Source organism: Pollicipes pollicipes, unplaced genomic scaffold (assembly GCF_011947565.3).
Source record: "Pollicipes pollicipes isolate AB1234 unplaced genomic scaffold, Ppol_2.1 Scaffold_4740;HRSCAF=5597_pilon_pilon_pilon, whole genome shotgun sequence".
NCBI lineage: Eukaryota > Metazoa > Arthropoda > Thecostraca > Pollicipedomorpha > Pollicipedidae > Pollicipes > Pollicipes pollicipes.
In genome coordinates, this window is record NW_023596545.1 from 35,055,002 (window position 1) to 35,080,581 (window position 25,580).

The following is a 25,580-nucleotide window of genomic DNA, read 5'->3' on the forward strand; positions in this document are numbered from 1 at the left end:
GGAATCAGCGTGTTGAGAAGGCCCTGCACACCAAATTTGGAGGCAATCGAGACGCCCCGCAGTATCACATTGGGATGTTACGCAGCGTATAACTCGAAAATTACGCAAAATTCCACCCCAAAGACATTGATTTTCGGAATCAGCGTGTTGAGAAGGCCCTGCACACCAAATTTGGAGGCAATCGAGACGCCCCGCAATATCACATTGGGATGTTACGCAGCGTATAAATCAAAAATTACGCAAAATTCCACCCCAAAGGCAGTGATTTTCGGAATCAGCGTGTTGAGAAGGCCCTGCACACCAAATTTGGCGGCAATCGAGACGCCCGCAATATCACATTGGGATGTTACGCAGCGTATAACTCGAAAATTGCGCAAAATTCCACCCCAAAGACATTGATTTTCGGAATCAGCGTGTTGAGAAGGCCCTGCACACCAAATTTGGAGGCAATCGAGACGCCCCGCAATATCACATTGGGATGTTACGCAGCGTATAACTCAAAAATTACGCAAAATTCCACCCCAAAGACATTGATTTTCGGAATCAGCGTGTTGAGAAGGCCCTGCACACCAAATTTGGAGGCAATCGAGACGCCCCGCAATATCACATTGGGATGTTACGCAGCGTATAACTCAAAAATTACGCAAAATTCCACCCCAAAGGCAGTGATTTTCGGAATCAGCGTGTTGAGAAGGCCCTGCACACCAAATTTGGCGGCAATCGAGACGCCCCGCAATATCACATTGGGATGTTACGCAGCGTATAACTCGAAAATTACGCAAAATTCCACCCCAAAGACATTGATTTTCGGAATCAGCGTGTTGAGAAGGCCCTGCACACCAAATTTGGAGGCAATCGAGACGCCCCCGCAATATCACATTGGGATGTTACGCAGCGTATAACTCAAAAATTACGCAAAATTCCACCCCAAAGACATTGATTTTCGGAATCAGCGTGTTGAGAAGGCCCTGCACACCAAATTTGGAGGCAATCGAGACGCCCCGCAATATCACATTGGGATGTTACGCAGCGTATAACTCAAAAATTACGCAAAATTCCACCCCAAAGACATTGATTTTCGGAATCAGCGTGTTGAGAAGGCCCTGCACACCAAATTTGGAGGCAATCGAGACGCCCCGCAATATCACATTGGGATGTTACGCAGCGTATAACTCAAAAATTACGCAAAATTCCACCCCAAAGACGTTGATTTTCGGAATCAGCGTGTTGAGAAGGCCCTGCACACCAAATTTGGCGGCAATCGAGACGCCCCGCATTATCACATTGGGATGTTACGCAGCATATAACTCGAAAATTACGCAAAATTCCACCCCAAAGACATTGATTTTTGGAATCAGCGTGATGAGAAGGCCCTGCACACCAAATTTGGCGGCAATCGAGACGCCCCGCAATATCCAACTGGCAATTGGATATCAATCTGCTGCTAGATTGACAGACGTTCATAACAAACCTTACGTGATATGATAATGAGAAAATAGTGAAAAGCTTTTTACAATTTAATATTTTTTGAAGTTAATTTATTTAATTTCAAGTAATCTTACTCCAGCATAGTATTTAAAAACCGCCTAAATTATATGTATTACGCAATAAGTTAGAGATACTTTTCAGATGTCGCGCTGTTTATGCCTGCTTGTACCAACTTGCGCATTTCGTATCTTACCGTCGTTTCCAACCGTGTTTTGTTGTGGTTTTCCGCTGGTTTTCCGGCATAGCGGGGCGCATATAGAGCTTCTAAGATATTCCGTTAGGTGGTCAGTGTGCGTTTTTTGAGCCGTCTAATTGCTTGTTTTGTATAGACATGGACAATGGTGTTAGCCAAGCTCAGGACCTAGCGGCGTCAGGTACGAGTAAGGCCCTATGACGACACGAGTTAGGGCCTTGGATACGAGTGTATCAGGGTGACATGTTTCTCTCCTGGTGTAAAAGTCGCCTGTGGAAATGTCTTTTAAAAGGTTTTAGGCCGCATACCAAGTTCATTCCCCTGGCTGTCTTTGACCTTGGACCAGCATGGGTGTTTTGTGCATCTGACCTCAAATGAAAAGATGTATTAAGGCCCAGTTGTCTAATGTCCAATTTGGTGGCACCAGTGGGCCAGCTAGACAAAAATCACCTGCTGTGTCAATGCTTGGGGTTGGCTGTGTCCGTGCACTGAAATTTTTGCGGGGATGCTGCTGCCTATGCCAGATATGTTCGTTGTGATTTTTTTCACAGTGTCTTTTGGACAGATTTATAGCATGGCTTGTGCTCATACAGTTGTGTATGTCAAAGCTTGAAATTAACTTTCACATTAATGATTGGTGTACAGACTTCATTTATTGGAAAACTGTTTTATTTATGAAGCTTTTGTGCTCAGGGCTTACAGCTCTGTCAAAAATAGTAATGGAGACTGCTGTTATCCTATTCATTTATGATGCCATTTCCACTTGTCAGCTGATAATACATTGACACCTGAATATTGGGATGACATGTTACATGGGTTAAAATTTGGCTAACAGTGTTCAGTATTGAGTTGAGTCCGAGACAGGTGGTTGAGGTGCGGTGTGCCAATGTGACCTCAAGATGGTCAGCCTGGTAAATGGCTGTGTTTTGCATTGCTCATATATATATATATATATATATATATATATATATATATATATATATATATATAGAAGTGACAGTTAATATGAATATGCTTCTCTGTACATGATATGTATTTTACATATCTCATATGTTTTCAGGCTCAGCAAATGGCATGAATAACAGTAGTGATTTGGAAGCATCTGCATGGATGGATGCATCAGCATCCAAAGAGGAAAGAGATGACAATTGTGTTCTGGCTCCAAAAAATGAGAATGAAAAGAAAGGTATGCTGTAAAGAATGGTGAGGACTTGGCTGATGTCCAGTACTGCAGAGGGTTGATATAAATTGTGGTTGAAAGTATAGCTCACAATTAATAGTGAGACTACATGTCTAGCAAGCTTTAGTGCTATGCCAATGCTGCGATCCTTTGGTCCTCCTCATCAGTCAGTGCCTGGTTAGCAACCTACCAGCTGCCTCTGGCACATAGTACACAGAAGAGCTTATGGCAACATGCATAATGCTTGTAACCAACTCATCCTCTAATGCATTTGGATGAAACTATACACTGCACAGCTGAAAGGGAGTGTTCTACATTTATGTGGGTTTTTGAACTGTATAGCAATCTTGGAGACCTGTCAGTACTGTTCAAACTTCTGCCCTTCTTAAGACCTAAGCCTCCCTAAATTTTGATGTACTTACCTGTAAAAATAAGGAAAAGTATATGGGGGGAGTATTTCAAAGTCATCTTGGCATTTGTGATGTCATAATGTCATTCAAACCCTGCCATTCCATAAGCCATTCAGCAATCAAGGTGACCAAGAAATAAAATTTCCAGATATAGCACTATCAATTTGCTCTCAATGATGTGTAATATACAACATCATCAAACCATGACATATTGAGGAGCATATTTACTAAGCCGAGAATTGTGCTGTCTGAAGCAGTCTTTCTGCCTAAAAAGTATACCAATAGTTATAAAGGGGCTTGTTTCATTTTATCTGATGTTTGCTTTGACATCTTCAAAGGTGAAACAAGTGCATAAATTGCAACTGAGGAGCTACTGTAATGCACAACTACTCCCTCCATGTGATACCTCACTGAGCCTTGAATGGCATGGTAACCCATTAGCAGCATCTCCCAGCTGTATATTTGTGAGAAATTTGTGCCGCGGGAAAGATAAAAACTAACGCAGACTGTCTGGCTGGGCGTGAATTGGCCTTTGAAGCCAAAATGCCCATCCACCATCAATTATTGTCATCTTCACCGAAAACTTCTGTCGGCAGATCTTGCTACCAAGCTGGCTGGAGGGGAAGCCGCGGCAGTTGATGACGGAAGTGACGCTGATTCGACCACAGGACTGGAGGAAGACGAGTTTCTCGTGGAAAAAATCATCGACTACGTCCGTGAAAATGTAACTAGGACCCATCAGCTTTGAATTGGTTTTAGCATTTGCCCTTACCATTTGTATGTACTTGGTGAGGGCAAAACTCAAAGTGCTAAATGGAATAATTGGGGTATTTTTGTTCAATTCATGTGTGGGACAGATGTTCGTAATGGTAAGAATCGTGGCGTTTCGTTGCTAGCCCGCCAAGTCATGTGGTGCACGCACCGAGACGCGATTATATCGTATGTTGAAATGGCGATGATTACGGTGTGTCAACAGGGTGTCGACATGTTCCTTATTAAGTGGAAGGGCTGGAGCCACGCCCACAACACCTGGGAGCCTCAGGAGAACCTGAGCTGTTTGGAGAAGATGGTCGACTTCTTCAAGGAGCGAGAGCGGGCTCACCAGAGCAAGTACGACTTCGGTGTCCTGTGGATTAATAGTTCGGCGCCCTCCTTGTGCCAGTGGAATGAATTTCCATGTGTTTAGGCCTGATAAATAGCTCATTAAAGTGAGAATATGAAAATGTAGGGTTGGTTAGGTACCACTGCATAATGAGTAAACATTAATGGCTTTTCACGAGGGATTTGCTGCTCGTACCTTCGGCAGTGTAACACCAACTTATACGACTTCTGTCAAAGTTCTGTGATGTCCTGTTTTTTCCTGTCATAACTCTTGCACACCTGTGTTGACACGCCCCCGGATGGTTGGCTGAATACCCTTCACTCAGGTGGGGGTCAATTTCCCCCCCCCCCCTCCCTGAGGCCTCAGGATTTAAGAGAGCTAGAGATACCAAATTTACAGGGTGTATTGTCCTGTAGGTGAACTCACTGAGGTCAAAGTTTGAGGTTCTGAGGTCATGACCTTGAGCTCAAATAAGGTCAAACGAGGTCAAACTCCAGGTTGGTCTTCAAAGTGCACCCAGATCCTGAACATCTGTTATAAGCTAAGTTCACATAGCTCATTTAAGACCACTGACCTGGTTTGACCTTTTGAAGGTCATGGTGACCAAAGTTACATGAGACTGCCTTGAGTTTTGTGTTTGAATAAGCAACAAAGATTATGCCAGGCAGCATGGGCCTATGAAAAAAAAATGTTGACCTGGGTCATTTTTGGTAAGTGACCTATTCTGACCTTTAAGACGTCTATGGAAGATGTATAATGTGGCTCCCGCTATTGATAAGTTCGAAATAAGCGCCAGAAACCACCTCATGCAGCAGGCCCTTGGGTAATAAAACAGGGTTGGTTTTTACCTTCATCTGGCCTTCATATCTAACCCCGGGTCAGTGGAATCTGCTCATTCAATTGTTGTGTTTCCTAAGAAAGTGTGTCAGAGATGTATTGCTTCGCCCAACACGACGTTGCATCAGCTTTCACTTCATATTTCAGATTTCATTTCATCAGAGGATTCCCTAGAAACTGACTTCGCTAAATCCATGGCCCGACTTTGGCCTGCCGTAGGTTAGTGGCTGTACAAGGTGATCTAAAATTTTGATACCTAACGATTCGCTATGCAATTGTCTACAGCTATACAAAATTTGGCGCAGCTACGCCGCCCCATTCAGAAACCATTCCGGGAAAACCTTCGGGGGTCAGTTTGACCCTCACCCGAGCGCGTGTTAATACGCGTCCGGGTGGCCGGCTGAGAACCCATTGCTCGCGGTCAGCGGTGGAAGTGGGTTATCAATTTGACCCCCGAGATCCCGAAAACTAAAGTAGCTGGAGACACCAAATTCACAGGGTGGATCGAACTGTATGTGAACTTACTACTGTCAAAATTTGAGGTTCCTAGCTCATGACATTAGGATCAAATAAGTTCAAACAAGATCGAATTCCAGGTTGATGTTTCAAGTGCCTCCAGTACTCCTTATGCAACCGCAGTAAAGCTAGATACCGCAAAAGGTCAATGGGGCAGTGACCTTTTTTGACCTTTATGAGGTTAATGTAGCCAAATACTTACGAGATTGCTCCTGTTTTGCCATTCAGTAAGCGTCAGGGATTGTGCTAGGAGGTATGTTCCTAAAAAAAATGTTGACCTGAGTCTAGGTCAACGGCCTACTCTGACCTTTTAAAAGTACGTGGAATATGTCGACTACAGCCCCTACCATTAATCAATTCGGAATAAACACCAGAAACTACCCCTTCGAATCAAGCTCTCAAGCAAAAAAGCAGACTCGTTTTGACCTCGTGTGACGTTTATACCTGACCCAAGGTCAATGGGATTGGATATAATTCTAAATTTAGTTGCTGTATTGCTTAAGAAACTATCCCAGATGTGTATGACTTCTCTGACACTGTTGTTGCATCACATTGAACAATTCCTCAAACACAAAAAGTCTTCCAACTTTGATCTGTCATAGGTCAACGACCGTACAAGGTGCGTCTAATTTTTTGTTCAAAGATCCGCTATTCAATCTGTACACAGTTATGCAAATTTTGGCGCGGCTTTTCCGCGCCATTCGGAAATCGTTCTGAAAAACATTTGGCGGGGGGAGGGGGGCAATTCCACCTCCGCCCGGGCGCGTGTCAAACTTGTTGCGTGCTTTAATTTGCTCGCGTCCCGCCTTTGTGTACCAGTGGTTCGTCAGGTCACGCTAGATTGTCACGTCACGTCCATCCCCGCCTCAGGCGACGGAAGACGGAGCCGACGGCGTCTCGCGAGAACGCCGTGCGCGTATTCGAGGAGGAGCACTTCCAGCTGACGCAGGCGCAGCTGGAGCAGCAGTTCTCCCGACACTGCGTCAACGGCCAACTGAAGTTCAAGGATAAAATGAAGCCCATCACAACTGTGCACATGGTAAGAGGGATAGAGGTGTCGCGCTTGGGTGCAGGTGGGGTCACGCTGCCGCTGAGCTCGGTGCCTGTCAGCGCGTGAGTCGTAGGGTACCGGTCAGCGCGTGAGTCGCGGGGTGCCGGTCAGTGCGTGAGTCGCAGGGGTGCCGGTCAGCGAGTGAGTCGCGGGGTGCCGGTCAGCGAGTGAGTCGCGGGGTGCCGGCCAGCGAATGGGTCATGAGGTGCCGGTCAGCGAGTGAGTCGCTGGGCACCACTGTCACCGCCGCCCCGCGCGCCTTGCGCCGCTTCTCGCCGCCGCCGCACCGCCGCCCCGCGCACCCTGCGCCGCTGTCACCGCCGCCCGCGCGCTCCGCCACCAGGAGATCGAGTCGTTCGTGCGGCGGACGGGCGTCAAGGCCACCACCCTGAAGGCGCTACGCAAGGTGCAGCAGCTGAAGGACCAGCTGCTGATGCACCGGCTGACTCGGGCTCGCGAAGAGCAGATGGTCAAGCTGAAGCTGTGGGAGAAGAAGCTCAACGACCTGTGCTCGGAGCCGGCCAAGCTGGTGGTGGAGAACTCGGTGGACCTGGCGCTGCCACCAGAGACGTTCATCTACAGCAACGACTACGTGGTGGGTGTGGCTGCCGTTGGCGGCCTCCGACGGGGTCCTCTCGTCCTTAAGACCTGCTCGGGGTCCGGGTTATGTGCGCCGTGTGTCGGGAGGACCAGGTCGACATCATCACCAACGCGATGAGGCAGCATCATCTGCGATCAGCTAACAATACAGTGAACTTTGTCTATCCGCTGATCACTGCTGACATCGATTACCGTCATCACCCCGTGATTCCTGTGGCGGGGTGGCGTCGCTCTGCGGTGTGCGCCGCTCTCCCGCGCGCACGTGCTCGCTGTGGTGCCGCCTGACGCCGCTGGGTGTGTGTGACGCGGCGCGCGCCGGCGCCGGCAGCCGGGCGACGGCGTCACCATCCCCAGCGAGCCGGTGATCGGCTGCGAGTGCGAGCGCTGCTGGTCGGGCGCCGCCTGCTGCAGCGCCAAGGCCGGCGCGCCGTTCGCCTACACCAAGAGCGGCAAGCTGCGGCTGCAGGTGGGCCAGCCCATCTACGAGTGTAACAAGGTGTGCCGGTGCGGTCCCGACTGCATCAACCGGCTCGTCCAGAGGGGACGCAAGGTGAGCGACGCCCGGCGACCAGGCCGCGCCGGCGGCAGAGCTGGCTGCGGCGGTGCCACGGACACTACGCGCTCGCCTGACTGACCCTATTGAGTTGTGCGTACTTGTTTATTGTGGAACAGTTTTTTTTCCTCTGGATGGCACATTGTCCCGCTCTATGCCTTGGCATGCACGGCTCCCACGCCCAGTGCGTCCGCCATGTGTGTCTTTGTCGTCTGGCCGAAGCGCTGCATTTTTAACTTTTTTGACGGACAAGAATCGAAAGAAGCACCTGGTTTACGTTTGAAGTTCGAATAGAACGTTTGCTAGGCTCGAACTACGCTTGGATTTCGCTAACGGTAAACAAACCGTTTCGTCGGATGTCGTGTTGCACCCGGTTTCTCCGCGTTCAGCACCGGGCTTCGGCGTCGGCGCCGCTGGCGGCTGCCTAATTGTTGCCCCTTGCACCACGGCGCCGCCGGTGACGTGCCTCACTGCCGCCGCGGCGCCGCCGGTGGCATGCGTCACTGCCGCCGCTAACGCCGCGGTGCCGCCGGTGACGTGCCACACAGTCACCGCTAACGCCGCGGCGCCGCCGGTGGCGTGTCTATCTGTTACCCCTTCCCGTGATGGCGCCGCAGGTGAAGCTGGCCATCTTCCGAACGGCCAATGACTGCGGCTGGGGCGTCAAGACGCTGGAGCCGATCAAGCGCGGCTCGTTCGTCACCGAGTACGTGGGCGAGGTCATCACCAACGAGGAGGCCGAGCGGCGCGGCGAGCAGTACGGTGAGTGGTCGGTGGAGAGAGCTGGGAGCGGAGAGGGGGCATGGGGAGGGGCGAGCCGTGGGCGGTCGGGAGGGCTGTTGCTATGCGAGATCGGGAGTTTCGTACTGGGGCGGTGAGAGGATCGGAAGGGCTGGTGCGGGGGGAGGTCGGCAAGGGCGGTACGGTAGATTGCTCAGGCCCCCAGCCTTGAGGGGTTGGGGGGGGGGGGATGTCACAACGGTCGCGGGCTGGAGTGATGGTGTCATTGGACGTAACGTCGTTTTAATATTAGTATTACTCTTCCTCCTCACGAACTCGACGAGTCGTTACCAGGGTCGATAAGGTGTTGCGATCCCCCAGCATCATGTATTTTTTTGTTTCTTGCGTTTGGTTTCTCACAGTCACCCTTGTCCTGGGTCTGTGCGTTATCAGCGTGATGTCTTCAGCTCTAACCTCGGCAAATGTGACCTGAGGTCACACTTGTCCCGAGTCAGTTCGATAATTGATGTTGCTTAAATGTGTGCGCCACGCGTTGTGTTTAAAGCAAATGGATTACGCCAGTTTTGCACACAGCTGGGCGGAACAGCAGAATGGTGGCCTGCGCTCTCCGGCTCCAGATGTGTCCGACTCGCCGTCTCACACGCAGACGGATGTCCTCAGATTCGGTGGGCGTGACCTACCTGTTCGACCTGGACTTCAACGACCAGATCAACCTGTACACAGTGGACGCAGCTGTATACGGCAACGTCTCCCACTTCATCAACCACTCGGTGAGCCGGCGCAGGCGGGCCGGAGCGGCAGGACCTAGACTCATTATAGAGAGGCGCTGGCTGATTTCGGGGAAAATTACGGACACGCCGGGTCTATTGTGCCGCACCGGCTGCCCATACGATGAACCGGTGATGGTTGAAGTCGCTGCGTGTGGCCTGCGATGACCAAGATCGCGTCCTTTTCGTGATTATTCTCACGGACACGGACAGGGCTGTGCGTCTGTGTCAGGGCCTTGGCCGCATCTTTTTGTGAGGTCGTGCATTGCCCGTGTAAACCCGCCGGCAGCGTGAGCCTGACACAGCGTAGTGCAACACATAAACCCCGCCGTCATTGTGAGCGAGCCCGACACATCAACCCCGCCGTCAGCGTGTGAGCCAGACACATGAACCCTCGCCGTCAACGGGAGCCAGACGCATAAACCCTCGCCGTCAGCGGGGGCCAGACGCATAAACCCTCGCCGTCAGCGGGGGCCAGACACATAAACCCTCGCCGTCAGCGGGGGCCAGACACATAAACCCTCGCCGTCAGCGTGAGCCAGACACATAAACCCTTGCCGTCAGCGTGAGCCAGACACATAAACCCTCGCCGTCAGCGTGAGCCAGACACATAAACCCTCGCCGTCAGCGTGAGCCAGACACATAAACCCTTGCCGTCAGCGTGAGCCAGACACATAAACCCTTGCCGTCAGTGCGAGCCCGGCACATGAACCCCGCCGTCATCGTGAGCCAGACACGTGAACCCCGCCGTCAGCATGAGCCAGACACATAAACCCCGCCGTCATTGTGGGCCAAACACATGAACCCCGCCGTCAGCGTGAGCCAGACACATGAACCCTCGTCGTCAGTGCGAGCCGAACCTGGTGGTGTACGGCGTGTGGTCGGACTGCCTGGACCCGAACCTTCCGCGGCTGGCGCTGTTCGCCTGCCGCGACATCGGCCGCGGCGAGCAGCTCTGGTTCGACTACAACTCGCCGCTCGGCAGTAACGCCTCGGCCGCCCAGCTGCACAGCCCGACAGCAGGTGCGCCGCACGGCTGGCCGGGGAGATACCGTAAGTCAAACCGAACCCAGGCGTAGTAGGTTGGCGTGGTATCAGGTACGGTTTGCTCATTTGGCGTAGTGCTCCGCCTGGCTTGATGCCAAGTGAAGGGAGTGCATGTCTGCCGTTACTTGGTGCTGTGCTGTCTGCCTAAGCCACCGCGGTGACGCGCATAGTTTAAGGAACCCTCGCATCGCAACGACGAGGTTGCAGCCAGCAGCCTGTTGGGTTACTGGGATGGCATGTCTGAGACGTGTAGATTTGACTTGTGGTTCCAAGCGTGAGAAGGGCTCAGACGAGGAACGTCTGTATGCGCACCTGGTTAGATGTACGCTGCAGCTGCACAGGCCCGAGGAGAGCCCGCTCCTCGGCGTCCGTCACTGCGCCGCTGACCCGCCGCCGCTCGCGCGCCCGACAGGCGCGGCCGCGGCGCCGCCGCCACCGCCGCCGCAGGACGGCTCGCAGACCCCGCCGCGGCCGGAGGCGACGGGCGACGCGCCGGCCGCGCCGCTCGCCAGCCCCACCAGGTCTCCGCGCCGCCCGCTCGGCCGGCACCCGTCGGCGCGCATCTCCTGCAGGTGCGGCGCCAAGGCGTGCCGGCGCTACCTGTTCTGAGGCGCCCGCGCGCCGGCGCGTGGGCGGCGGCTCGTCCGAGCCAGACGCGGCGTGGCGCCTCGCACCCGTCCACTCGCTGAGCTCGGGTCGAGCTGTCGCCGGGGGCCCGGAGGCCTGTCGCAGCGGCGGCGGGCGGGCCCGGCGGTGGCGCCTCACTCACGGGCGGCTGAGCGGCCCGCCGCGCAGACAGGGCGCCAGTGCGGGAGGGGCCTGGCTCGTCACGGCGTCGACCGGACCAAGCTGCCACCGCTGTCGGCACCACGTCGCCGCCGAGTGGACCGCGGACCGCTGCACCTGAGCACGGACCGCTGGACCAGACCACATCACGGACGACCTGACCGGACCACATCATGGACCACTGGACCATACCACGGACGGCGGAACCGGACCTAACCACGGACCACTGGACCGGGCATTACGAGGGGCCACTGGACCGGACCGCGTCCGTGCTGTCTCCCGCGTGTGCGTGTCGTGATCGCGAGACGGGTCTAGCCGCCGTGGGACTCTGTGCCAAAGCGCCTCGGGGTGCGCCGCAGCGCGCGGCTCGCCGTCAAGGTCCAAGCGTGATTTGTCCCGTGGGAAAGTGGTGGCCACGCCGTTTTTCTGGTGTTCTTTTTTTAGTAGTCGTTTCGGCTAGGGGAAGTCGCCAAGATGCGTGCGTCGCTCTACGCGGGTCTGAGGTCTTGCACGCGTGTGACATGTTGCTTCCTGCGCTGAGCCGGCCGCCGGCGATGGGCTGTCATACAAACAAACACGATCCTTCCGCTTTACTCGGGAGATTGTGATATCATCATCACCAGCGTACCCCCCCCCCCCCTGCCTGTCTCGTATGCCTGTACATAGACCAGTCATGCATCGCATTTCCGACATAAAGCGTCCACATCCACCGCTGTTTGCAAAGAGGCTGCGTGCTGACAGCTGTGGGCGCTGCTCGTCCCGCCAGTTAAAGATGTCCGGCAGCAACAGCCGGCTCATGGGGCACGACCAGCACACCATGGCTGCAGAACAGACAGCCCGACCAGCCCACCACACGGCTGTTATAGAACCGGACAGACTGCTCCTGAAAGCCCACCACCACGACTGCAGAAACAGACGCCCTGCTCGGCCAGCCCACCACACGATGCAGACAGAAGCCCATGCTCGGCCAGCCCACCACCCGAACGCCAGAAACATGACAGCCCGCTCGGCCAGCCCACCACACGACTGCAGAACAGACAGCCCGGCTCGGCCAGCCCACCACACGGCTGTAGAACAGACAGCCCGGCTCGGCCAGCCCACCACACGGCTGCAGGACAGCCCGGCCCGGCCAGCCCACCACACAACTGCAGGACTTGTTAAAAGTTTGTTTTTTGCCACAAAGTTCGCGCTGGGTGCTCGGATACGCAACCATTCCGTGCCTGATCTGAATATCCTCGCTTATGCCCAACGAGTAGATCAAAAATATCCACACCGCCTGGGTCGGGGTCCCACAGCACTGCTGGCTGCTTTCCTCACATGTTTATTGAGACGCCTCATGGGCATACTGTGCGCACGAGTCAGAGAGCTGTGCAGTTTTAGAGCTGTGCTGTGGCATGTTTTATTGTCGAGCAGCTCCAAATATGCGAACAAAGTACCCAAATCACAAGCGCATCTTGACGTTGAGCGGAAAACCTGTCCCTGTTACATAAGCACCAAGGACGCGAGCACTACGTCCTTGTTAGTGGAGCGGCGACAGCCGATTTCATGGAGAAGGAATTGGCACGCAGGAACCGCTCTCCAGTTTGAATTTAAGTAGCCTGGCATGCATCTCATACGCACACCACCCAATGCTAAATGCAAAAATACAATAAAATGAGAGAAAACAAGGTGAAAGACTTGGTACGGGAACCGCTCAGGGTTTTGAGCAGTGTAATTATCGGCATGTCGAACCATACAGCTGGGAACATTTAATCATTATCCATGTGATGAGCTCCATCGCTGGTTCCCCTGTAGCGCGCGCCATCTTCTTGCCTCACTGTTTCAGATGGCACCCCGGGTCAGTGATCCCGAGGTCCTGTATGTCGGCTGTGATTCAGCTACGCGTCGAGCGGTCGGGCTTTTTCCAAAACACTTCTTCACGCAGAGCAAGTGCAAGCAAGGACAAGTGCTCCAAAATCAACGCCAGCGCTGTTTGTGAGCGGACAGTGAAGATGACCCTCACCCCAAACGTCTTCGGTAGGCCCGCGCAAAGCTGATGCGAGACGGGCTCGATTTGCTGCCATCGGCACACTCGGCTCCATTCGGCCAATGAAGGCCCGCTCCCCGCGGCCACCGCCGCCGCTGACCGGCGTCACACCAGAACAAACCACGGCTCAACGTCGAGGAGGTTTAATTACCGGAATAATACACAGTGTCAGCAGGAGGCGCAAGGTACACAGACAAACGCAGACGGCGGAGAGAGGCCGGGCACAGGGAGGCGACAGCTGGCCGCAGGAGGGGCGGCCGGGAGACATCGAGATGCGGGCCCACCTCGGCCGTTTACGGGTTTTATTACAAAAATGGCTCTCACTGATTCGAGCCCGGTGCGTGTTCAACAACGGATGGGAGCTGCCAGCGCGACGGCGCAGCGGGCTCGAGTCGGCCTGGCGGCCGAAGGCACGGGACTCAGCGTTAAGTAAGCCCAATCGTACCGGCTGGCACGGTCCGCACGCCTCCGCGGGCACACACACACGCGCGCGCGCGCCCGCGCCCGCACCACGCGCACACACAGCGCTTGTGACGTCATCGGTGGCCATGACGGCACCGCCCGAGGCCGCCTCTCTGAGACTCCCTCGACAACATGAACAGCTGCGTCGCTCGCGCTCAACTACAACGCACACCATACAATGCAATACAAATTCAATACAAATGGCCGAAAGGAACACGCCTGCTTCGGGTTGTTGATCGGCGCACTAGACAAACACTACGAGTAAAAAATCCGAAGACACAAAGAGAACTACGACGAAATCTAAAGGAGACAGCTATGTATATTTATGCACAGGGTTCAAGAGAACAAGGGGAACTTGAAAAGACAAAGCCGATCCCGCTCTAGCCGTGCTCGTCTAGCCCAAAGGCACCGAGATGGTACAAAAATAGTCAGGTCTGAGTGATATGTTCACGCCTGGCCGCCGCGGCGACGCGAGCGCCACCCGGCGGCCGGACGGCCAACTATCCGAGCGGGCGGATGGAGCGGTTTTGCTGCCGGATTTAGAGGATTGTCACAGCCCAAACTAATTTGACAGACGGGCCTTAAAGCTGTCACAATACTGTTTGCGGGAGCGCCGTCGCCCCAGCGACGTCCGGCCGCCCCCCGGCTGAATTGTTCCCTTGTAGTTCTCTCTCTCTCTCGCTCGCTCGCTCGCTCGCGGCCGCAGGGCAGAACGCGCCGCCCGCTCCACTGGCCTCAACACGGACACCACACCAATAAATTAACAATACAATGCCTTCAAAAAATTTTGTTCGCTGTTACAGGAATGGTACAACTACCTCGCGCGCACGCGCGTCTTTCGCCGCTACCTCGGTCGTTGGCATCTGTCTACACCACGCCGCGCCCGGCGCACCGAACTCGCCTGTCCGCCGGCTTCCCGCCAGTCCATGCCGTCCGCCGCCGTCTCTGTCGCTGGCCCCACGCACTTCAGGTCGACGCGTCGACAGTTAATAACACCGTCAGATGCCTCTAATTTACCTGCGCGGGAAACTCCAAGTGCCCCCGGGCATGCAAAACTCAACTATACACTACCTAATGTAAGCAAATGCAAAAATAGTCTCCGCACAGTACCGCGCGGAGACGGAGTTCTCTCTGCGACGCGACGCGGGGTGGCCGGCGACGTAAGCGGAGCCTCCTCGGCCGACCGCCCGGCGGCGCTACCGTCGGCCCGGGCCGCCACCGGCGGCGGCGGCGGCGGCTCTGCTGTGACGGCTGGATGCATGGGCTGAATAGTCTAGATCGTAGACTTGGAGAAGGAGACCCTGAGGTGGTTGGCGTCACTGAGCTGGTAGTTGTGCATTTTCTGAGGAAAAAAAACGATCGGAACGTGTCAGGCGGCTGTCCAATTTCCTGCAGAACACTTGTTAACCATTGGAGCGGACTAGCCAGGTTGCCTCCAGAGCGATACACTGACCACGGCAGAACACTCAACCACGCAGGCAACAGCTGAGCTGATGCCCCTTCCGGTGCCCGGTCACCTCTCTCCCCGGTCTCCCCGCCTCGTAAGTCCCACGGCCACGCGCCGCCGGCAGCCAATAACGAGCGCACCTAACTCCGTCACGACGCTTTAACCAATCCAATTAAAACTTGGTAATTAAAATTGGCACCGAGTTACGGGCTCATTTTTCTGCGCAACAACTAAGCGGGCCACCCGGGGGCGTTATTCAGCGTGCTATTCGCGGCAATCCCGCGGCCTGCGCAGATCGGGCCGGACGTTCGTCGGTTCGCCTAGTTATTTCCGGCCAGGCCACCAATCTGAACGTGCATTCAGTGCGCAGGGCACCGCTCAAAGCGCTGTGACCAGCTAGACGGCCGGCGCCCATTCAACAGGCCATTTGCTAGCATTCAAACGCCGCTCATTTCACCCACAAAAGAGACCAGTCGTCAAACTGGCTAAGACGCCATTTCCGAGATTCATTTCCGCATGGAAAAGGTAGTAGCTTACACTCGATCGGCCATTAAATTCAGGCACTCAAAAGCAGCCCCGAATGACTTTCCGTCGCCGCAAATGCTTTGCCCGCATAAAACACGGTGGGGGTCATTTCCCACAAGCTGTGCGACGGTCCCAGCGAGCTGAAGCTGTGCGGTCGCGACAGTAGCACCCGTTCTCCAACAACGGGTCGTCGTCATCTACTGTTACCGCGCAAAGAGGCAATGCCCTCCTCCCTTCGGTTGAATGAGCCCGCCCAGGAACAAAACGTCCGAAAACACAATCGCATGGAAAACATTCATTGATCGCTTTGCATCAACCCAGTAACTTCACTGATTACGGTGATTCAAAACACGCATAATAATTACCCAGCGATAATGAAGCGAAGCAAAAATAAACCCGGCACCAAATAGTGAATCCCAGAACTAATCCAGCAATCCCAGGGTCCTACCCCGCCCATTCATTGTCTTTCCTCAGACCTCCCACCCACATGCACGGCACGGCACGGCACGGCACGGCACGGCACGGCACGCGCCGAGCCGAGCCGCCCAGCACCAGCACCAGCGGCCGCGGCCATCCGCCGACACTCACGATAAGGGCCATGACAGCCTCTTCCACGCCGTTCAGCTGCACCAGCGCCATGCGGTGGTCCCGACGCTGGCCGTTATCGCCCTCCTGGTTGTCCCGTTTCCTGCGGCGAGAGCGGGTCGTCAGGGGGCGGAGCGGCCGCCTCGGCCGCCGGAGCCGGCGCCGGCCCCGCCCGCCGAGCGCACCAGCTCATAATCAGCGTCAGGCGCGGCGGCGGCGGCGGCGCTCAGTCCAGACCGTCCACGGCCGCTCTGATGGTGGGGCTCTGGTCGACCCGACGGCCAAATGGGAACGGATGGAACGGCGGCGAGTGCACCTTGCCGAATCCTGTGAGGCGGCCGGCCCATTTCTCCTCGTAAACCTGCCGCCGACTCAACATAACCATAACTCTGGCCCATGCAGAGCAGCAGAGCGCCGTAACTCATCGTGACGTCGCGCCTGCAGCGTTTTCCAGACGCTCCGAGGCAGCTCGGCGCCCCGCGCCAGCGCGCCGCCGGCCGCGCCGGGCGTCCGCCACTCACGGGAAGAACTTGAAGGCCTTGACGGCGAAGCCCGACAGCTCGAACGCCTCGCGGATCTCCTGCTCGGTCACGTGCGGCGGGATGTTGGAGAGATGCAGCGTGGCTGACGCCGGGTAGATGTTCTGGTAGTTCTTGCTGCCCGGCTTCTTGAAGCGGTGCAGCGACGAGTTGCTGAAGTCCTTGGTAAGGCCGGCGTCCGGCTGCCCGTCCTTGGGCATCTGCACCACCTGGTGCTTGCTGGGCATCACGCGGATCTGCTTGCCCCAGACCTTCACCTTGTCCAGGTGGGTCAGCGCTGCGGGCAGAGGTCGAGGCGGTCAGCACAGCGGCGCCGCCGTGCGCGGACGTCCGCCCGCGCCAGCCGCGGCCGACGCGGCGCACGATCGCTCCGACAAATCTGTGCCCGGTGGTCGCGGCGGCAGGCAATCCATCAGGCCGTGGCGCGACCTGGCCGCCGCAAGGACGTCCTGCCGGCGCCGGGGTCGCACCGGACCGACTTGGCAGGCAGCGTCTGTCGGACAGCGGCCGGCCACCTCCCCCGGGCCCGCCGCCGACAAACACGGCCCCGCCGGTAAACACAACTTCTAATCTGGCAAAGAGGCCGGCCGACGGCCAGCCGACTCACCCAGGCTGGCTTGGTGCGGCTCCGCCATTTGTACCAGGGCGTTGTCCTTCTTGTTGAAGAGGATCTTCACCCGGTGCACGTCGCCGTAAACGCCTGCAAGGCGGGCGGCCGGCGGTGAGCGGGGCCTGGTCGCGGCGACGGCGAACGCGCGAGCCGACCAGGCACGGCAGCGGCAGTCGGCGCCTCGGGCGCGGCAGAGACACGGAAGGCCAAGGCGAGCACGCCGACCGATGAACGCAGACGCGTTGCAAGCGTCGAGAAAGGTGCTTAACGGCATCGAACGCGAGAGCACCTCACTGGACGTGACGTTACGCAGGGCCAGACAGGGCAAACCTCTAAGGTCGCCGGCGCGGAGGGAGCAGCTCGGACCGGGCCGCTGGCGCCGCTCCGCGGACACGCCGGACACGGTCGTGTCCGCGGCGGAGTCCGCAGCGGTGTCCGAGCTGCTCTCCAGCCGCCGCGCGGCAACAGCGAGTCACGCGGCGCGGAGAGCACCGCCAGAGCTAACAGCGAACGATCGGCTCATAAAGAGAGTAAGAAACGCAACATACCGAAGAGAGTGAAGAGAGCTTCAGGGGAGGCCATCTACAGACGCACAGATGGAGGGCGCGGCAGGCAAACAGAGAGAAGACCGGTTAGAACAAGCCCCGCTGACGGCGCGCGCGCTCAACACGGGCGGTCGCCCGCAGGCCGCACGCCAACCTAGGTGACGTCAACACGCTAGGGCAACTGCTAAGGGCCAAACAGACTACACACACCTTCAGACCGCTAGCTAATCAGGTACTCTACTGGCCACACCGCCGCTGAACTCTGATGCAGTGTCGGCCCGGTCCAAAACCCGGGCTCGGACGACAGCAGGCAGCTTACACGCGGTCACGAAGCCGAAATCAACGTGTTTCCACAGTCAATCAGAGTGATTTCAATTATGCTTGAGCCCGGCTTTGTTCATCATCCGACCAAACCAACTGAAACCTGCCCGATGAGACGAATTCACCCGCAAAGTAACACGTATGAAGCACAGCGCCCCAGCCGCCAGGACCAGCGTCTGTACACATCCCAAAGCCGGCTGGCCGCGCGCAGCACGCCGTGACCGAGACGCGACGCGCCGCCAGAGCGACAGACTATTTACAGACGGCGTCCAGTGGCGGACGAAAGTCGTAAGCGGAACAGGAGCGAGGCGGCACAGCGAAGAGCGAACCGGGCGGCGCGCGGCGGCGGCGGCGGCGGCAGCGGCGGCGGTGACGGCCGGTGCGGCCCACGTACCTCCTCGTCCAGGTTGGAGACGAGCAGCACACAGCCGGTCATGTGGTGACCGGGCAGTCGGCCCACGCCCATGGCGGCGCCGGCCAGGCCGCCCGGCATCATACCTCCGAACGGCACTGTAACGGGAGCGGCGGCGTTAGCGGCGGACGCGGCGGCGCGGCACGGCTCGACGCCCGCCCGTAACCAGAGCGGCCGCTGCAGCGCCCGTCGCGCGCTATCGACGCAACATCGCCCCGGGCCGCGCGGAACGGCGCCCGCACGTCATCACGGCCGCCATCAAGGCGTCATCAGCGGCGCCATCAGGACGTCATCAGCCGGCCCCGCGCCACTTGAGGCCGGCGCCGGATGGCCCCCCATCGGCGACGTAATGGAAGTGTCTGCCGGGGCGATCTCGCCGGCCCGGCCGGCGGCCGGCTGGGAGTGGCCGCCGCTGCCGCGGTTTATACCGCCGGCGGCGGCGAGAATACCAACCGGCCGCCGCCGGCGTGGCCGGCCGCGTCCGGGCCGGCGCCGGCGCCCGTAAATAACCGCCTCTCTCGGCGTAAGCTGTCAATGACGACGCCCGGCTAACATCCGGACCGACAAATGCGGCTGATAATTTATTCCCGCCGCAACTGGGCGGCACCGGTGTGGAGCGGAGGCGAGCCACGCGGCCGCCATAAATTCGCCGGTGAGAAAATAAACAGCGGTCAGAGAGCGGGTACACAGCGAAGCAAAAGTAGCCAGGTGATTCAGCACCGCGCCCTTGAGGACCTGGGGTGCAAAAACAACCTCTCAGGCCGTCCGGGAACCGAGTCGGCGCGCTGGTCGAAGAGCTGGTTCTTACCTCCCATGCCGGCCATGCCCGCCATGCCACCCATGCCGGGGAAGCCGGCCAGAGACGGAGCCAGGCCGTGCAGTCCGAACGGCGACAGCATCCCCGGAGAGCCGCCTGCGTGGACACCGGACATACGTAACACACCGCCGGTGCTCGCAGCGGACACATCTGACATACCGCCCGGGCGGACAGCGGAAACATCTGACATACCGCCCGGGCGGACAGCGGACACACCTGACATACCGCCCGGGCGGACAGCGGACACACGTAACACGCCGCCAGTGCCGGCAGCGGACACACCTGACATACCGCTTGGGCGGACAGCGGACAGATCTAACGTGCCGCCTGGGCGGACAGCAGGACACACGCAACACACCGCGTGTGCCGACAGCGGACAAATCCGACAAGCCGCCGATGCGGACAGCTGGATAGTGGACACATCCAACATACAACCTGGGCGGACGGCAGACACATCTAACGTGCCGCCCGGGCGGACAGAAAACACATCTAACACTTGGCGGTTCAAAAGGCACACGCCCGACATGTCGGACATGTCGGACATGTCGGACATGCCGCCTGTAGTGACAATGGATACACGCAACACACCACCAGCGCGGACATACGCAACACACTCGGTCCTGACAGCGGATACATGACGCCGCGGCCGAGCAGCAGACAAAGGCGGCACGAAGCTAGTAAACAGATCGGAAACGAAAGATGCGTATAATACAGGTCACCAGACAGGGAAACATAACACAAATGGTCATTGTGCAGCAGGGAATGGCGAACATAAAGGTAACGACAGACATATCGAGTGAATAGCGGGCAAACATTCAACGCAAGTAACAGCGGATATCACCATCACCATATAGCAAGCTAACAACCAAACAACAGACGCATATCGCCTCTACGTGTCGCAAACATGACACATTACAGATATGCCACCCATTGAACGTACAACTGTAACGGGCATTCCGATAGTGTGCTCTATATCGCAGCACACACATTCGCTACATCGGCCATCTTTACGTAGGGTTTATTGTGCGAAATAGTCGGAACCTTGTTTCAATGTTCGGACCTCATACCCAATACGTATTATGCATAACACAGGAACATCACAAGATGGTTTGAAACATTGCACCATATTAAACGCTACTTGATAACCTATTTGCGTTAGGATTAAAACGGTATGCAATATGCATTCACCTACACAAACACACCTCTGTGTGTGCGAGTATATATATATATATATATATATATATATATATATATATATATATATATATATATATATATATATATATATATATGTATATCATGACAGAATAGCTTCCTTTATGCCCGTTTCATTAAAAACAACCGACAATTCTATACTAATAAGCTTATTGATGCATTGTTCGAGGTTCTGGGTTTTCGACACAGCAGCATCGTTAAGAAAAAACTGTTCGTTCAACATCACTTATACATTCGTCGATATCTGTACATTCTAACGTTTGCAGACCTTATTCATTGCCGGATAAACATGAATGGTACGAGTAATGGGTCGAAAGGCTTTTGAGAACAAACATTGTGCATCGCTATCTCAAAAACATGTTTTGGTGCGGAGAAGACAAATATTAATACCGTTACTTCAATAAGCGTACAATATGTCTGCAGCGAAAACACCACAATAACACATAGCCACATCACATGTTAAGTAGCTACCGCCCACCGCCCAATAACTCCAGAACTCTGTAAGAATTGCTTGTTTATTTAGGGCTGGAGAGAACTCGTTATTTCATGTGCAATATTTTACCCTAACAAAGCTGTTAAGTCGAAAGCCCGGAAGCTCGAACGATGCATCAAGAAACTTGCTAATGTGAAATCAGAGGTCGTTTTAATCAGCCATATGCATATGTACACCTAGACAAACCCACAAAGTATGAATGATTTTTGAACATTTTCAATGTTTCGAAACATTTCGCACAAATAACCCCTTGGAAAAGCGGGCCATGACATACTGTTCGAACCAGCCTAACAGGAAATTAACGCATGCCACATATGATCTGCCACAGAACCACCCTTTAACTTGAAGCACAGTGCCCACAACGCCAGTCAGTTAACAGCCTCGTCGGAACCCTGAACATGGCGGCGTTCACCAGGTTCTCCACCGGCAAGCTGGGGGCCATCCCCCGCACGTGTTGGGAGGCGGTTAGTGTGTGATTGGAGCGGCCAATAGCGTAAGCGCCCTGTCAACGAGCATCGCAACCGCATGGAGACTGCCAGCCAGCCGTCGAAACGCAACCACCGGTCGTGCACACCCACCCACGGCAGAGACACGGGCTGTACACCGGGGGAGGGGCAGGGGGCAAACATTCATTGCGCCCTTCGACGGTGCCGGGGAAGAGATGGTGCAGATGGGCATCGGTGCAGGTGGGATACACAGAAGGACCATCCAGACGCCGATGGTGGATGGATATGCGCCCAAGAGGCTGACAAGTCAATACCGAGAAGCAGGAAGAGAATTAGGGGACCTGACAGGGGCAGACGCTGGGCGAAAACAACGGGACGAGAGACAGCCTTACGGGTGAGAGGGACGGGACGAGAATGTCTCACTGGCGAGAGGGACGGGACGAAAGACAGCCTCACGGGCGAGAAAGACTGGACGAGAATGTCTCACAGGTGAGAGGGACAGGACGAGAGACAGCCTCACGGGCGGGAGGGAGGGGGCGAGAGTGTCTCACGGGCGAGAGAAACGCGACGAGAGACAGCCTCATGGGTGAGGGGGCCGGGACGAGAGTGTGTCACGGGCGAGAGGAACGGAACGGGAGACAATCTCACGGGCGGGAGGCATCAGGCGAGAGCGCCAGAGCGTGAGAGCCAAGAGGACGTCGCCGTGCCGGCGGTGGAACCGGCCCCGGCCAGCCGCCACGAGGAGTGGGCGGGGAGTGAGCGGAGAGGTGCATGGGGTCGCGGGGCGGCACCACACATCACACCCGCCAACAGCCACACAGCCAGGCCGCCCCGCGGTGCGCCCGTGCGGCTAGCGTCTCAGCGAGCGGAGCAGTGCGGTTAACGAGAAGGGGGCGCGCGGCCGCGGCTGCCGCGACCGGCCGGCGCCCGCCGCCTGAGGGGCGGCGCACCCAGGCCGGCGGCCGGCCGCGGCGGCAGCGCCCGCCGCCCCAAGCGGCCACAGCCCGTACACCTACCTCCCAGCATAAAGGCAGAATCGAGCGAGGGGTCACCTGTGGGCAGGCTGGGGTTGGTGTAGTCGCGAGACTTATCGTTGTTGTACTTGACGTTCAGGCTGGTGAGCTTCGAGTACTCGATGCGCAGCGTACAGCACGAGTTGTAGATGTTCTGGCCGTCCAGTTGCTGGGGAGAGAGACGGCGCGGCCGTGAGAGACGGAAAGGCGCCGCGGGCGAGGGAAGTGGACGAATGGCTTCATTCGCCAGCCCCTGTGCGGGAAGCCCTGCGCCATTATTAACGGCACTGGCCACACTCCAGCACCACCGCAGCAAACAGACCATCGACAGCAGCATCCAGCAAATCGAGCGAGCCCGTCTGCGCCGGGGCGTTCCGGCCCACCGAGCGCGCCGTCGAATCGAGCGCGCCCGGCGCGGCCTGACCACTGTTTTCCGGCGGCGTCGGCCACACCTCGGCGCCGCCTGACCAGTCATCACGCCGCCCGATATCGGCAGCGGCCGCAGCCCATCAGCCGGACGCCGACGCAATCAGCGCGCCGAACAACGCCGCCAAAACACGCAATCGGGTGGGCAGCGGAGACAAACAGCAGGCCGACGCCGGTGACGGCGCGGCGCGGCGCGGCCGTCCGATGCGCCGGCCGTCACCCCTGGCGATGGGCAAACAAACGCGCGCCGCTTCACAAGGCGGCGGCGGCGGCGCCGCGTCGGAGCGACGCCGAGCCTTCTCTCGGCGACGTCCGCTGGGTGTCGGGTGCCAGGCCGCGCCGCAGCGGGTGCGCCGGCGCCGGTGCGTACAGCTCACCCACCGAGACCATTTGGCCAGCCGAGAGCGCCTGTCTGATATCGATCGAAACCCGTTCGGCGCCATCACTTTTGAATGGGCGGACCCAAGGACGCGCCTGGTCTCGAAGTCCGGGTTGACTTGCCCGGAGCTCAACTCTCGCCCCGGCCCGGCCGCGAGCAGACATTCGTGGCCGGCCCGTGGCCTTCAGCGGCGCCCGTGTCCGTTCGCCACCGGCCGGCCGTAGCTTCTGCCGTCCTGGCCGTAGCTTCTGCCGACTTACGACACGGCGCAGTCGTGTCGTGCCCCGCTGGACGGGCGCCCCCTCCCCTCCAGCCGGCCGCGGCAGACCGGGAGGGTCACGGAGAGCTCAGCAGCGGCGGCCATTTCCCGCCCGCCCGTTCAAGCACCACTCCCCGGGGTGTCGGCAGCTACAGCGGCGTCCGAGACGCGAATCACATTTCCCGTGCTAGCCATTCAGGGCCGCTGGGGGTCGCTGCAGACGCGGTGACGCTCGGTCGCGGGACGGGCGACGGGTCGTGCTCGCCAAGCCGCCCGGGTCACGCCCCCCGGGGTGTACCTGGTGCTGCAGGGTCGTCCAGGACCCCAGCTGGTGCCTCCCAGCGCGCGACGGAAGGGGTTCACAGCACAGCCCCCCCCCCCCCCCCCTCCTCCCCTCAGCAGACAGCTCCAGCACGCGCCGTGCCTCCCGGCGCCCACCTGGAGCGGAACACAACAGAGCTCCCCCCTCTCCCCGTCCCCCAGTCAACCCGCCGGTATTAGTCGTCAGCCCGGCCCTCCCGTCGTCGAGTGGCCTTCATCAGCAGCATCAGTTATCGTACGTGGCAGCGGTCTCTAGTGTTTGCGAGGGCGGCGGCCGGGCGGCCGGGCGGCCGGGGGCCGGCCAGCCGCCCCGCAGCACGCCCAGATCACTCAGCGGATGAGCCGGTGGCGGCCGGTGATCGCGGCGGCAGCGGAGCACCGCCTGCTACGGCCGTCCTGCCGTAACGACGCAAGAGCCGGCGATTTCAAGTCTGGCGGCCGGCTGGCAGGTTCGGAGCGGCGACGCTGCGACTGGCGATTCCAGAGGCGGGAGGCGGCGGGATGCGGCCAAAATCGGCCAGTGTCGAGCCTTTTTGGGCCGAATAGCAGACCGTACGGCGCCCGCTGTTGCGTCGGACCGCACAGCGGCCTGGGAGCAGCGCTCGCCCGTTGGCACGCTGCTGTTTCGCGAGACAGGGGCCGTGTCTAGGTCATTCACCGCGACAGGCTCAGCCATGTTTGAAAGGTACCTCGTTTAGACGCGTCACGCACTTAACCATCGCCACCTTCCGGACACCCCGCTCCCCGCACACCACGCTGTCCCGCGCACCCCACCCTCCGTACACCACACTGTCCCGCGCAGCCCGCCCTCCGTACACTACACTGTGCCGCGCACCAATATGTCAATAGGATCGGAGACGTTCACGGTCGAGAGGCCTGTTAAGCCCCGCTCGCCGGACTCGGCATCAACAGTTCATTAAGTCCCTCGGCGGCGCCGCACCGAATGCTCCATCTCTCTTTGACGTCACCGAGCCTGGAGGCGGCGAGGGGACTCACCAGCTTCGCCGCCTGGGCGGTGACGACGTCCGGGTACTGGATCAGCGCTTGGAACGAGTTGTTCTTGGTGAAGGTGACAATCTTCAGCACCTTGCCCACCCGGGAGAAGATCTGGAAACAGGCAGCCGTCCGATCAGCATCGCGACGCTCCGCCGGCCGCCACCAGCCACAGGACCAATCAGCGCGGACAGCCGTCAACCGCACGGCCAATCAGCGTGCCCGCCGCGGCCGACGACCGACAACCGGCGCACGTAAATAGCGGCGCAGCATTGACGAGCGCGGCCTGCGGAGAGGCCGGTCATTTCCCGACGGCCGCCGCCGGCCAGCCCACTAATACCCAATTAGGTGGCCCGAGCGGCGACGATCGCGTGTGTCAGCCCGCCGTCTCCGGGCCGACGGACGGAGCCGGCGCGGGCGGGCGGCGCCGGGGCGCCCCAGCTCCGGGACGCGGCGGCCCCCGGCCGGCCGGCGT

The 25,580-nt window shown here is 57.7% G+C and overlaps 2 protein-coding genes across 5 annotated transcripts in view; one reads left to right on the top strand and one right to left on the bottom strand.

The window, feature by feature from the left end:
- The first annotated feature begins 1,692 nt into the window (after positions 1–1,692).
- Positions 1,693–13,342, top strand: LOC119098429 (histone-lysine N-methyltransferase SUV39H2). Its single transcript, XM_037221346.1, has 11 exons — positions 1,693–1,862; positions 2,742–2,867; positions 3,868–3,995; positions 4,248–4,381; positions 6,597–6,765; positions 7,121–7,372; positions 7,706–7,927; positions 8,548–8,692; positions 9,332–9,441; positions 10,287–10,461; positions 13,097–13,342. Exons 1-11 carry the CDS (start codon positions 1,820–1,822, stop codon positions 13,114–13,116), a joined length of 1,524 nt encoding a protein of 507 aa, XP_037077241.1. The 5' UTR covers positions 1,693–1,819; the 3' UTR covers positions 13,117–13,342.
- Positions 13,343–13,424: 82 nt separating this feature from the next.
- heph (polypyrimidine tract-binding protein 1 heph) overlaps positions 13,425–25,580 on the bottom strand; it is an 84,331-nt gene continuing 72,175 nt past the window's right edge. For 3 of the 4 annotated variants that reach the window (XM_037221344.1, XM_037221342.1, XM_037221345.1), the window contains 9 exons: positions 25,109–25,219; positions 22,731–22,896; positions 19,552–19,656; positions 18,726–18,841; positions 18,014–18,047; positions 17,463–17,555; positions 16,838–17,132; positions 16,320–16,419; positions 13,425–15,101 (listed from right to left, as the gene is read on the bottom strand). In XM_037221344.1, coding sequence (XP_037077239.1) covers positions 15,033–15,101; positions 16,320–16,419; positions 16,838–17,132; positions 17,463–17,555; positions 18,014–18,047; positions 18,726–18,841; positions 19,552–19,656; positions 22,731–22,896; positions 25,109–25,219 — 1,089 coding nt within the window. In that variant the 3' untranslated portion in view covers positions 13,425–15,032. The remainder of the gene's footprint in view (positions 15,102–16,319; positions 16,420–16,837; positions 17,133–17,462; positions 17,556–18,013; positions 18,048–18,725; positions 18,842–19,551; positions 19,657–22,730; positions 22,897–25,108; positions 25,220–25,580) is intronic. The other variant, XM_037221343.1, reaches the window with a different exon arrangement.